Source organism: Rattus norvegicus, chromosome 14, assembly GCF_021556685.1.
Source record: "Rattus norvegicus strain SHRSP/BbbUtx chromosome 14, alternate assembly SHRSP_T2T, whole genome shotgun sequence".
Classification (NCBI taxonomy): Eukaryota; Metazoa; Chordata; class Mammalia; order Rodentia; family Muridae; genus Rattus; species Rattus norvegicus.
Window position 1 is genome coordinate 84,073,978 of NC_141547.1, and position 13,733 is coordinate 84,087,710.

A 13,733-nucleotide genomic window follows, 5' to 3' on the forward strand; every position below is an offset into this window, starting at 1 on the left:
CACACACACACACACACACACACACACACACACACACACACACAGATGAGCCCACATTCAGTGAAACTGCCTAATTACACCAAGGGGACATCTGCTGCGTGAGCTAAAACAAATCAAGGTTTTCTACTTGCCCTGCACTAACCAGATCCACGTGGGTGCTCTGGTGCCATGGGGTCAGCACTTGGGCAGAGTCACCTGCCCGCCTGCTCCCACATTCTGCTTAGAGCACACACTGCATGATGTCAGAGTAACACCACCAAAGCGGGCATGAAGCTGAAAAAATAGAAGCCCATTCACTCAGTCAGGCTCAAATGACAGTCAAAATTAGTGTTCTTGTCATGGGTCCCTGGAGCCTCTGTGAGCTCTCATTCACCTGATGAAAGATCTACCTGGGACTTAGCTAACCTCCTCTGCCGGGACAATGAACAGATAGAAATGTCCCGAGCAGAGGGTTCAGAGGTTCTTTACTTGACTGCAGTGAGGATGCTAATGACATAGCCTGTACCCGTCACAAGTGTCAGAGGCAGGCTGGCGTGGGTATGACAGGGACCAGGCAGTAATGGGAGGAGGGTTACATTTTAATATCAGGCCTGATAATCTTCTACTGCCTAGGCATACTGAAAGAATAATCTGTAATGCTTTAATTAACTGACTCAACACAAATGCTGCTAAATCATCTCCTGGGTCTCTGCAATGGAGCGGTTGCAGACCAGCTCGTCCATGCACAGCTCCTTCCAGGCAGTAGGGGGCAAAAGCCAAAGTGGCCTTTAGAGCAGCCATGGGACAGCCAACTTACTGCAACTGGCTTAAAGATGCACCAGTGTTCTGTTTGCTGCCCTAGGAAAGAAGAGGGGTGTGCAGAGAATGGGAAGCTTGAGGGAAAAGGAGAATGAGTGACCCACGCCCAGAAGCCACCAGCTGTGATAGGTTTGCAGCGCACACCCGTACAGGGCAGGAGTGATCTTATACAAGAGACATCAGTCTTAAAAGCATCAGAACCGACTCCCACCTCCATGCTAGAGTTATCCATCAAGGAGTATACCACCAAGAAGACAAGGGACTTGGAGATAGATCTGTGTGGAAAGGAGGAAGTCATGACTTTCCCCAACCCAACCAGTGACATCAAGTAGACAAAGCAACTGGTCCTGCAGCCCCATGACATGCTCTTCAGAATGAGGCAGCCTTCTAGGCCCTGGAGACTGATCTGGGCCCCCAGGGCGGATGCCTGCTCTCACCCTCAAAGCATGCTGTGGCCAGGCCCCAGGCTTCACCTGCCCTCGGGAGGGCTCCGAGCGGCCCAAGGACAGAGACAGGCAAGCTCATGCATGGGTTAGTATTACAGACGGTAGGACCATCACCACAGACAGAATACCTGGGAATAACCTACTTTGAGGACTCAAATGCAGATAGGTCTTCTGCCTTGGGCTTGAGGCTAAACGAGCAAAATAAAATGAAAAAACAAAGACATACCCTGTGAAATCAAAATGCCACATGTGCCATTTGCAACCCTCAGAAATTGAGACAAGTGACCTCATGTACTAGGAAACAGCTTCAACAAACACTGGGCCTCTGGTTTTCAGCACTCCAGGCGTTTGTAGCTGAGAGCCCAATTCACCACAGCAGCAGTGGCACAGGAGACTGCTCAGGATGCCAGGTGACAAGGAAGCAGGATGAGGGGTCTGAAGGTTACTCCCTAAGGGCTGACTGGCTCACTAGCCCATGTTTTAGCTTAAGAGCCTCCTTTTTGCCCTCATCTACCCCACCACTTTTATGAGACAGAGTCTTATGTAACACCGGATGGACATGAATTTTTGTTGCAGCCAAAAATGACCTTTCATCTTCCTGCCTCCTCCTCTTCCTCCTGAGTTCTGTGGGTCACCATGCCTCGTTTCAAACTCCCCTTTAAGGTTTAATAATTTTGTTTGAAACAAGAGACCCAGAAGACAACAGAAGTCGAGGGAAGAAGGTGTGGAGTGCAGCAATGCCTTCTCTACGTGGCGTCCACTGTGAAATGCTCAGCAGAAGTAGGGCTCCCAACCACAGACCAGAGACGGCAGGCAGACTTAGGCTTCTTAGGCTGTTCAGTGACAGCTGAATCACTGAAAACACAGGCCTTGAGCTGGAGATTGCTTTACAGACCGGAGTAAAGAGTGACACTAAACCAGATCAGCTACCATCCAATCTCAAGGAAAAGGAGTCAGGGCCTTGTTCTATTGCCCAGCCTGGCCCTAAACTTACAATGCTCCTGTCTCTGCCTCCTGAATGCTAGCATTACCACCGTGTGCTGCCACACCAATCCCTTTATAACCTGTTTTATAGGAGTGATCAGCTAAAAGCAGAGTCTTCACTTCCCAGAAAATCTTTCTGCTTTGCTCAAACAAGAGACACATACATTCTTGGGCTGATAATGAGTTCTTAGTAACTTCTAAACCCTTAAAAAGGTGAGAACTCTAAATATCAGGAGAGAAAAATGGGACTCTGTGAGCCTCATAAATAAGTTTCATTATTTTAAACATCAAGGCTCTCCCATATACTTCCTTTTAAGTGTTAAAAAGTTGGAGATTCAGAATATGGCCTTACACAAAATACTGGAAGGGACTCCATTCAACAGCCTCTAATTCACTGTGATTCCCATCAGGTGAGGTAGCTCCTTGAGCATAAGTCCCCTTGGCTTTAAAGACAGAACCACTTTAGTGCCCAGTGATAGATCCAAACCCATCCTCAAACAAGGGTTCATCTCATCAGAGCTTTTAACATAAGCTCGACCTCCACCTCAATGGCAGATGAAATTCTCTTTCTGTCAGGAGTAGAAAAATTCCCTTAACTAAGCCAACAGGCAACAGTCTAACGACTGGATTCATGAGGAAACTAGATGCCAGTCTCACGTGTCCTGTTCAGCAGACTCAGGGGACCCCAGGCACCTTTTTGATGGTGTTATGCTTGCTGCTGGTGCCGCCTCTGTCTGAGTGCTCGCTGTGTAGGATGTCCAAGGCTGTCTCCCTCTCTTTGAGTTTCAAGGCCTCAATTTCTGTCTTGAGTTCATTGAGTTGTTCTTGCAGATGCTTGCTCTTCTCCATGTACTCCACTCTGTGGCAAAAAGACACTGATCATGGCAGGGCAGACACTGAGCAGGGCAGAGAAGAGCCCTAACTTAAAGGTGTTCACAGTGGCAGCCAGGGAGCGTGGGCTGTCCACTCACTGCTATGGATCCCTTTCCCCATCAGTACAGGTGGGACAGCAATCACAGGGCATCCTCTCAGGAAGAAATAAAGGGTAGGAAGAAAACCTGTATAAACTTTCAGAGTGCTCTACAAATAACCCTGCCACAGGCTGCTTTTGGTTCTGTATGAAAAATCACAGCACACAAGACTCCTGAGCCACAGATACTCTTCTCTTCCCACCCTTCTTCGTAAAGCAGTAAACCGAGATCTCTGCCAGTAGCCACATCTTCCCTCCCACTTCTTCTGAAACCTTCAGAGAAGGATGGTAGGCGTTCACTCAGCCCACACCGGGAAGACATAGATCTCTGCTTTTACCTGAAGAGGCTCAAGTGTCTAACCACAAGACATGAACTACCTAACACTAATGTACAAATATTCTGAAGGAATTACGGTAGCCAGTCCATGGGCTCTGCCAGCCTGTACAGAAAAAAGAGCCACAGGCTGAATGTCTGTGTCACCTTCATTCACATGCTGCAGCCAACTCACCAATGCTTTAAGAGATGAAACCCTGGGAAGTGATTAGTTCATCAGCCCGTAATGGGACGTATATCCTTAAAAGAAAAAAAAGGAGGAAGAGGAAGAGGAGGAGGAGGGAGAGGAGGAGGGAGAGGAGGAAGAGGAGGAGGAGGGAGAGGAGGAGGGAGAGGAGGAGGGAGAGGAGGAAGAGGAGGAGGAGGGAGAGGAGGAGGGAGAGGAGGAGGGAGAGGAGGAGGAAGAGGGAGAGGAGGAGGAGGAGGGAGAGGAGGAAGAGGGAGAGGAGGAGGGAGAGGAGGAGGAGGAGGGAGAGGAGGAGGAAGAGGGAGAGGAGGAGGAGGAGGGAGAGGAGGAGGAGGGAGAGGAGGAGGGAGAGGAGGAGGGAGAGGAGGAGGGAGAGGAGGAGGGAAAGACCCCACTGGCGAATACAAGCACACAGTGAGAAGTTGCCATCTATAAACCAGGAGGAACACTCTCATTAACTCTGAGTTGACAATGCCTTGATCTTGAATTTCTAAGTCTCCAGAACTATGAGAAGTAAATTTCTGTTGTTTGTAAGATTTCTAGCTTCGGTATTCTGTTATAATAGAAACACACTAAGATAGTAAGAAAATACAAACTATAAAAAACCAGGACCCAGAACAGGATGTGGCCCTACACTGATCACAAGCACATGAACATGTACATCTGGACAAGGAGAGAGGAACTCAGACGGACACTCAGCAATAGCTCTGGACCACCTCTTAGCTGTTCTCTTAGTGTGAAGGATCAAAGGAGGTTAGTCTGCTTCAGAATGGCTCACGCTGGCCTCAGAGCTACTCTGAGTACCACGGTGAGTAAGGGGTTTCAGTCCTTGCTCTGTTTCTCCTTAGCTATGTGATGCTGAGTGAACTCAAACTGTGTCTAGTCTCTTTCACATAACTGAACACTAATGTTTTGGGAGATTTCGCCTCCCTGCAGTCCTGGTCAGACTTATCTGCTATGTAGCTAAAGATAACCTTGAAATTCTGATGCTCCTACCTCTACTTCCTGAGTACTGGGATTACTGGTGCATTCTGCCACACCTGACTCACGCCTGTTAGAGACTGAACCCAGGGCTTTGTGTATGTCAGACAAGCACTCTATGAACTAAGCTACATACCCAGTCCCTAATACCTGCCTTTGACACCGGTGGGATGCTTGTTAATTAATTAGTGGGAGTGAGGCAAACACTAAAAAGCGTTGACACAGGTGTCGATCCATAGTGTCACATGATCTCTGCCAGCTGTACACTATTAACCAGTTTACTTCTGGCTCAAGAAACCAGCGTGATCTTACTTAAGTTCTGTCTACAACAGGCTCCTCCCTCCATCTCTACTGCACTTCTGCTGACCAAAAAGGGAAGGGAGGGACTTGACAGAAGCGGCATAGGATAACTGGTCTCCCCTGGCCCCTCGCTTTGCTCAGCCTAGGAGTTTTTTCTCTTTACCACTGTTCTAGAACCATTGGTGAAGAAAGAACGTGACCAGAAGAAAACTGTAGTTTGGTACTGTGCGAACAACAGTCTAACTCGGGACTTTTTACAACCCAGTCTTACTTTTCAGTCAAGGCTTGAAACATTATAAATTCTAGGCCACCATCTTAATCAAGTGTTAGTTTTATCCCGGGACCCTGACTGTTGCCTTGATCTGTTGCCTTTAATTTTTAATTAGCTAATTTGTTCTCCAGAGGGTAACAACAGAGCACACCTTTGCAGGGGTAATGACTGTGTCTCACTCACAACCATGACAGCCCCAAGCAGGCACAGAGGGTACATACTTCTCTTTCTCTATCTCCATGGAAAGTCGCTTCATGTCCGTGTCCTTGAAGTCGAATGACAAGCTGTCACCAATAATGTCGAAGCTCGGTATGTCAGGAGGCAGTGGTGCTGGGATTGGGTTCATGGGCTGTCAGTGAGAAAGCTCCTGTTAGGGTGTTTAAATTACATAGACAGAGCCCTCTACAGTCAACTCTGCCAGCTAAGTGGTCCCAAAGCAACCGCAATCAGACAAGTCACCCTTCTCTCCTCAAATCTCATCATTTCTATGGTTCCTTGAATCAAACACAGACTTTCCCTCAGCTTTTCATTTAGGAAACTCATTTAGGCACTGGGTAGGAGTTGGAGACAGAGAAGACAGGCTTCCTGGCTATAAGCAGATCAAGTCTTGTTCAGGAAGCAGATGTGTTTGCAAACCCTCACAGTTTAATAAAGTGAACATGAGCCAGAGGAGCACCAGAGGCTGAGGAGTGAGAGGGATCTGCTAGGGTCCTGCTTCCTGCAGATCAGTGAACGAGCCACAGGAGAAGGGTGCCAGACAAGAGGCATGATGGTAGGCAGGGAGAGGGGTCCAAGAAAAAGCACTGGGCATCTGAAGTGCCCCTGTGGGACGGCTGGTAAGAGACTGGCTTTGGACCAGAAAGGCTTTGCTAGTATGGTAGAGGCTTAGATTCAGAACAGTGCTTGAAAGGTGAAATCAGCTGACTTGTTTTCAGGACCCTCTCGCCCAGAACAAAAGGTCACCTAACCTACAGCCCCCATCTGCCTCTCTAGTGCCCTCATTATTTGTCCTGTTAAGTCAGACAAAGTACTGCTCATTATCCCACATACTTAGCACATGACCTTTCTTTGCCTTCCTGCCGCTCTCCTTTCTCTTCCTCCTTCCCTGGTTTTCTGTAGAAAACTAGGAGTGTGCATGTTAGGTAAACACTCCACCACTAAGCTATATCCCCAGCCCTAGCCTCTCTGTTTCTTCTCGTTTGTGAGATGGGATCTCACCACATGGCCCAAGCTGGTCTCAAACTGGTGATAGCTTTCTGAGTGCTAGGACTGCAGGTACAGGACGTAACTCCCAGCAAACTTCCATTCCCCTTTCAAAGTTCTCAACTCTTCCAGTCTCTTACCAAAGCCCCTGAGATCCCCCACCCTCTACCCTTGGCAGTTCTTCAGCATGATGTGCACAGTGCTGCACAGCCCTTTCCTCTGTCACCGCAGAGGGCCCTCATGGTTATGCCTGTTTTCTTTCTATGTCTGTGAACCTCTTGTGGGCAGACTGTCTTTTTCATCCTTGGATCTTTTACCGAGTCTGGGACAGTGTTTGGAAAGGAACAGAGCCTCTCAACTTTTATTTATGGCAGTGAGGTCTAAGGTAGGATATATGGAGTGTGTCAAGTGTGCCCTGAGCAGGGTATCTAGGTCCTACACACACTGTTTTCAGGGCTGAATGCTGGGTAAATGAGTCTGGTCTGCGACACTTCATCAAGTTGGACAGTTAGAATTGAGGCAGGTCTATTTACCTTATACTTCAGAAAAATTCCCAGAAAGGAAGAACACTAGCTGTTACCCTTTTAATGAGAGCAGAAACTGGCACACCCTCCTTGGCAGGTGTCACAACTATCCGACCTCACAGTCCTATGAGAACTGATTCTATGAAAACTGTCACATAGTGTGCAAAACTATGTGTTCAGGGATGTTCAGTGCATCTATAGGGACTGGCTAGCCGAGTTACAATCCACCCACGGAATGTGATCTGAGGAAGCAACTGGTGTATCCTCCCCTGCAGCACATTGCTAAGGAAGAGTGCAAAATGAAGGGGGTTTGTGATGTTTGCTCTGACAGCTGTCTGTTTTAGACACATGTATTTCGGGTGCACAGCCCAGGTGAGTGAGTGCTCAGACTGCCACAGCTTCAGCTGCCGCCTGACTGACCATCTGAGAGATCATGAGGGAAGACATGAGCCTGATTAACACATCATGCCCAAGAGACAAATAATGGTGTTTGGGGTTATCTGTTACCCAGGGATAGATAACAAGGACACGTGGCAATGGCAAACTCTAACTCAAACCCTGGGCTCTTAGGTCTCTGCGTCCTAAATGCACCTGTGCCATTTGTGAATGTACCATGTGTACCAATGTACAGTGTGTTGTCATGTATACAACCATGCAGTATGCGTGTAACATATGTGTGAATGAGTTATGAGTCTGTGGTGTAAATATACTATATCCTTGCCTAGAATATTCCATCCTCTCTTCCCTGCTCCTCTGCAGAAGTCAGTCATGCCAAGCTTTTCTGCCTCCAAGGCTGGGCTGTCTGGGCACCTGTGCATATCTGTCAGGATAGAGATTTCCGGTTGATGATATTATATAAATAGAAGAAAAGTGAGTGAAAACTTTGCAGAGTAGAATGTACAGAAGAAAAGAAGGGAGCAAGGTCTACTTGTCTTGTGACTGCACTTAGTACATGTCATCCTACCTGTCCCAAATTGGAGGTTGACAGCTGGTTCTGGCACAACAGTAGTTCACTCTGAGGTCTGAGGTGTATACTCAGTCCCTTCACAGAACTACACTGTAACATATAGTATATACCAACAACTGAAGATTACACTTAGCTAGGCAGTAGGGAGCTAGACAGCAAATTCTCTTGAGGGTAGACTATAGCAGAGTCATAAACACTCGAAAGTTGAAAAGGGCCCTATGATCTGTTATCTAAGTACCAAGAGAGGTAATTGACTGGTCAGCCTAAGGCTAAATGGCAGACCAAGAAGGTCCTATCCATGCCCTGAACTTGCTTTGTTGCCCAGAAGGCAATGTGAGGTAAACTAAAGGGTTGGATTGGAGGTTTAGGAAAGTTGCCAGACTAAATCAGCCAAAAGCTGCCAGACTGAGCCCAGGCTCACTGGATATGTGGGCTTGGTGGCGATTTCTAAGAGCTTCTGCTTGGCTCTTCGCTCTGCTTCTCGGGCTTCCTGCAAGTCTTGCTTTAACTGATCAGCCTCCTTGGCCCTGCAAAGAAAGAAAAAAAAAAAGTCAGCTCCAAAGAAGGGGTCAGGGAGATGGCCTGGATTAACCCTGTACATGGCACTGAAAAAGGCAAACCAGGACATGGTGACAGGGACATACAGGAAGCCAGAACTTCTAAAGTAAGAACAGTATTCCTGAGAACCGATTATCCTAAAGGTAAAGCTAGACTGAAACGTGGGGTCACTGGTGGGAAACAACCAAAGTGGCAGTTCTGCAAGCCAGAAACGTGTAATAGTTTGTGTCTGTGCCAAGGAATCAGAGGTCAGCCGGGCAACACAGGCAGATGGCAATCTCAAAATAACAAAAATAACAAGTGTGGTATCCAATGCCTTTCACTCCAGCACTAGAAGGTAGAGGCAGGCAGATCTCTGAGTTTGAGGGCAGACTGAGTCCAGGCCAGCCAGGGCTATAAAGTAACACTGTCTCAAAACAACAACAACAAAACAGATGGAGAAGAGGAGGAGTGGGTAGGACCCAGAGGTCTGGCTGGGCAAAGAAGAGTATCACAAGCCCTGCTCTACAGGTTAGGAGTAGCACAGAAAGCTTGCCCAGAGGTCTAGCCCTAGAAATAGACCCATACACAGAAAGGGGCCTGGAGTGGGCAGGCATCAAGGAACCATATTCTCAGAGTGACATGCAGACAGTGGTGAGAAAAAGTGTAGTGAATGTACTTTCCTAGTTAAGAGCCAAATTCAAGGGCTCTAAATCAACAGAGCCAGATGCCGTGGGGAATATGCCAGTGTTTATCGGAAGGCTGCAGGACTAGAACAATTCAGAGCCTAGAATAGTCTAAAGAGTACAGACAACAGTTCTACCCTTCAACCTGGCTACAAGCTGCAGCAACCTGGTCAAAAAACACAGCTTCCCTGCTCTCCTAACTGCCTAAAAAACCACTGGGAAATGGGTACTTAGTTTCCCTTTGAAGTAAATAGTTGCCCCACTGATCTATATCAAAAGAGAAAAAAACCAAGGGTAGGCGGGTGGGTGTGCTTGTGTGCCTGTTATAATCCTCTACTGGTCCCCACCTTAGTGGAGGTCTCTCACTAAGCATGTGCTCATTAATTCAATTAGACACGCTGGCTAGTGAGGCTTCACTCTCAACTCTTGTGTTGAGGCTCAGGTTTATGTGGGTGCTGGGGATAAAAATCCAGGTCTTCATACTTGTGCAGCAGGCACTTTGCTGAGTAGGCCATCTCCCTGCCCTCATCCTCCCCTTAAAAAATTATTTTAATATGTATAAAGGTATCTGCCTGCATGTGTTCCATGAGCATACCTGGTGCCCATGGAGGCCGGAGAGGAGGTTACATCCCCTGGAACTGGAATTACATGGCCAGTGCTCTTAACCTCTGAGCTGTCTCTCCAGGCCTTACCTGACCATCACACACTGTTTGTTAATGTTGAAGAGCCTCTTCCTCTCTGAAGCAGCAACTTGGTCAAAGCAGTCTATGAATGGGCTTAAACATGTTCCACACAAACGTCACTATTAGAAGGACAGCTGTGTGCTGTGGAGGCACGACACAGAGATTCTCTGGAAACCTATATTCTATGCCCCACACCCCCCAGCTCCAATCCCACCAGCCTGTCAAGGAAGATGTCTTATAGTCCTGTTCCACAACAGACAAGTTTGAAGATGCTACAACCAGCTCCCGTAGGGTCAAAACCAGGTAAACAACCCTTTACCAAGTCCCAGTGCCCATGACAACCAACCATTCACCTCCTCTCTGACTCCTCAGCCATCTTCAACGCCAGCACTTCAGCCTCCAGCACCTTCTGCTCCATCAGGCGCTTCTCCTCCTCTGTCCGAATGGCTGTGGCCTTGATTCGCTGCATCTCTTGCTCAGCCTCTGCAGCCTTTTGAGCCAGAAGCTTGGCCTCCTCTTCTGTGATCTGAGCCTTTTCAGCCAACAGGTCAGCTGTTTCCTCAGACCGCATCTGAGAAGGCAAGTGTTTCAGACAGCATAGGCTCAGTGCCTAGCTGCATGTGGGGAGAGCAGTCTCAGACACTACACTTGCTTCTCTGGCCTCCTTGCACAGGCAACAAAACCTGGTTTTAAATCCCCAGCACCCATGTAAAACCTAAGTATGGTCTTTCTATTTATTTTTAGCATTCTAACTTTTATTTTTATGTATATAGGTATTTTGCCTGCATAAATGTTTGTGCACCTGTACATGCAGATGCAGTAACTTTAGAAGCCAGAAGAGGCCATCGGATCTCCTGGGGCTGGAGTTACAGAAGGTGATGAGCTGCCAGGTGGACGCTGGGAATTGAACTTGGGTCCGATGGAAGAGCAGCCAGTGCTCTTGAACTCTCTCAAGCAGCGAAGAGCCAGTCTTAACCTTCCTGCGATTCCCGCTAAGACACTCCGGGTCTGTCTGACAAGTATTCTGCAGGGCCCTGCAGGGCCCACCGAAAGGAAAAAGCATTTGTGTATAGAATGCACTGCAGCTAAAGGTATGCTTGTGAGGGAGTATTCAACTTAAAACTCGGTCCTGACCCTCTAAGTCAGTGACTCAAAAGCAGGTCTGTAATGCCCACTGCCATGAAAATGTCTGGAGACTATTTTCTTGCAGTGCTAGAGAATCAAGGTAGGCTGGGCGTGGCAGGTGTGCCTTTTATGCAATCACTGTAAACGAGGCAGGGAGGATCAGGAGTTCAAGCGTATCCTTGGCTATATAATGAGTTCAAAGTCAAGTCTGGGATATCGGAAACCTGCCTCTTCCTACTCAGCCCTGGCCCCAAACGAAGACATAAAAATAAATAAAAACAGAGAGCCATGGGCATGCTAGAGAAGAGCTCTGCCCCTGAGCCACATCCCAGCCCCAGGACATGTTTAAGGTTGGAGTGGTGCTGCTGGCAGCTAGCAGTAGAGACAGGGACTCTATATCCTTGAAGCAGAGGACCACTCCCAGATAATGGTTGGTGTTATTCCCCGAGAGTTGGTAGGGCCAAGGCCAAGGTCCCTGATTCAACGGTAACTCAGTTGCGAAAGTAGAGTTTGGCTACAAATGAACGGATCCTAAATTTTCTAAAGGGAGAAGGCATTGATGTTCTAAAGACTGAAATAAGGGGTTGGGGACTTAGCTCAGTAGTAGAGCGCTTGCCTAGGAAGCGCAAGGCCCTGGGTTCAGTCCCCAGCTCCGAAAAAAAGAACAAAAAAAAAAAAAAAAAAACTGAAATAAATTCATGACCCACAGGAGGCCTACGTCCACAAGTGCCCGTGTAGCCTCCAGGAGCCCTAACCCTCGGAAATCACCAGAGCTTCATTGGCCATCGTTGCTTCCTCTTTCATCTGCAGGAGCCTCCTCTCTAACTCATCTCTCGTGCGCTCGGCCTCCTCCCGCATCTGCTTTTCTCGAGCCAGCCGCTGCCGCTCCATCTAGGGGTAAAAGAACAGGTCGAGAACGGCCAGTTTCTGGAGCCTCTCTCTTCATTACCTTGGACCTTTCTTGTGTTCACTTTAGGCCATTCTTGTTGCCTGCTGCCCTCTGTCCTAAACTAACTGCAGAATTTAAAGCTGTACAAATAAATTCCAGTAGAAATACAAATAACAAAATCCAAACTCAGTCACCATATGTAGAGAAAAGTGCACTCTTGCACAGGATATAACCTGCCCTTGCAGTGCTCTGTTGTCTGGGAACCCTTGTATAGCTTTGCCCCGTGAGCGTCAGTTATTCTCCATACAGGTGCCTCCTCTGGAAAACAAGGGCCCAGAAGGGTCTCTCCTCTCTTCAGATGAGCCACACCTTGACTTTTCTAGTCCCCACACACGATTTTGTCCACAATGCCACCATTTCTCCCTCTGCTTACAGAGAATGACAGTTCCCACACAGAATGTCCCAGCAGGAAGCTGCAGTGGCTTTGCACAGTCTTGTACAGCCCCATGTAGAGGCAACTCAGACAGGAACACAGATCCATCCTCGGGGAAACAGTACAATGTCTCTACTGCCACCCCTAGCCTTCTGGATCACAGTGTTAATTGGGCCACTTGCCAAGCTTAATAAGAGGACCAAGACTAAAGACAGCACAGTTCCCTGTGACTCCAGGACACTGAGTTCAGAAAGCAGAAGCCAGAAGTGACCAATGTACTATTTTCTGCCTTAGATAACTAAATCATGTTTAATTACTCCTTTGTGCTTCAATCTCACCAAACTCTACTTCTACAAGGTTGCCCTTTCTAAATATGAAGCCCCTCAGCACATTTTAATTGAAAGAATGCAAAACAGACAAGCAATAAAGTTCTTTGATTTTCCTCTTGACCTCAGTGAACAGGTTGGCAACCTGTTCTTCAATTTCCACTAAAATACAATTTCCATTCTCCTTTTGGGAAAGAAAAAAAAAAAAAGGACCAGGCTGTCCCCAGTTCCCAGCCTTGTACTTTTCATGAAGCCTTAACACTAATAATAAAGGACTTCCTGTTTTTAAAGCACGTTATGACTTAGAGGATTTCTGGGTGCAATCTGTCCTCTGGAAAGAGGCATCACTAGCTTCACTTGACAGATAGGGAAACTGAGTCATATACAAAATGACAGATATAGCTGCAAGGTCACCAAGTTCTGTCAGGTGGCATTTGCACTATGCTCTGCTAGGGTTCAGGGGTCATCATTCCCCTTGATACCTTTAGAGTTTAATTTCTAAACTTTTCTCTACTTAAGAGTCAAGTCAATCTTCTTTTAAGATTTATTTATTATATATGAGTACACTGTAGCTGTCTTCAGACACACCAGAAGAGGGCATCAGATCTCATTACAGATGGTTGTGAGCCACCATGTGGTTGTTGGGAATTGAACTCAGGACCTCTGGAAGTGCAGCTAGGGGGCTGGGGATTTAGCTCAGTTGTAGAGCGCTTGCCTAGCAAGTGCAAGGCCCTGCCTGGGTTCTGTCCCCAGCTCCAGAAAAAAAAAAAAAAAGAAGTGCAGACAGTGCTCTTAACCCTTGAGCCTTCTCTCGGGCCCCCAAGAGCATGCTTCTTAAGTCATCACTACACCCCATGGTAGCTCAGTAGCACATTTTTGATCAACAGAACCTACACCATCACTCTTAAAGCACCCTAAAGAGCAAACTGATGGCCTACTCTCCCAGACAACAAACAGAGGGCAAGCTCACAGCTCACTGGCTCAAATTGGGCATTTCTCTATAAAGCCTGGGGCTTGGAGCCAGCCTCTCTGTGGCTCCCAAATCAGAGAATACCACACAGACTAATTATTACACCTCTGAGCACTCAA

General features: G+C 47.5%; 1 protein-coding gene and 1 long non-coding RNA gene across 6 annotated transcripts in view; one reads left to right on the forward strand and one right to left on the reverse strand.

Moving 5' to 3' along the window:
• Positions 1-13,733, reverse strand: part of Nf2 (NF2, moesin-ezrin-radixin like (MERLIN) tumor suppressor) — an 83,354-nt gene that overhangs the window by 12,903 nt on the left and 56,718 nt on the right. For 2 of the 5 annotated variants that reach the window (XM_087582363.1, XM_087582365.1), the window contains exons 11-15: positions 11,765-11,887; positions 10,225-10,442; positions 8,387-8,492; positions 5,493-5,620; positions 2,922-3,087 (exon numbers count right to left, since the gene is read on the reverse strand). In XM_087582363.1, coding sequence (XP_087438489.1) covers positions 2,922-3,087; positions 5,493-5,620; positions 8,387-8,492; positions 10,225-10,442; positions 11,765-11,887 — 741 coding nt within the window. 5 annotated transcript variants of the gene reach the window in all.
• On the forward strand, positions 10,645-12,937 carry LOC148001433 (uncharacterized). The gene is made up of 2 exons (XR_015637533.1): positions 10,645-10,962; positions 11,706-12,937. It is a non-coding gene; the product is annotated as an uncharacterized LOC148001433 (long non-coding RNA).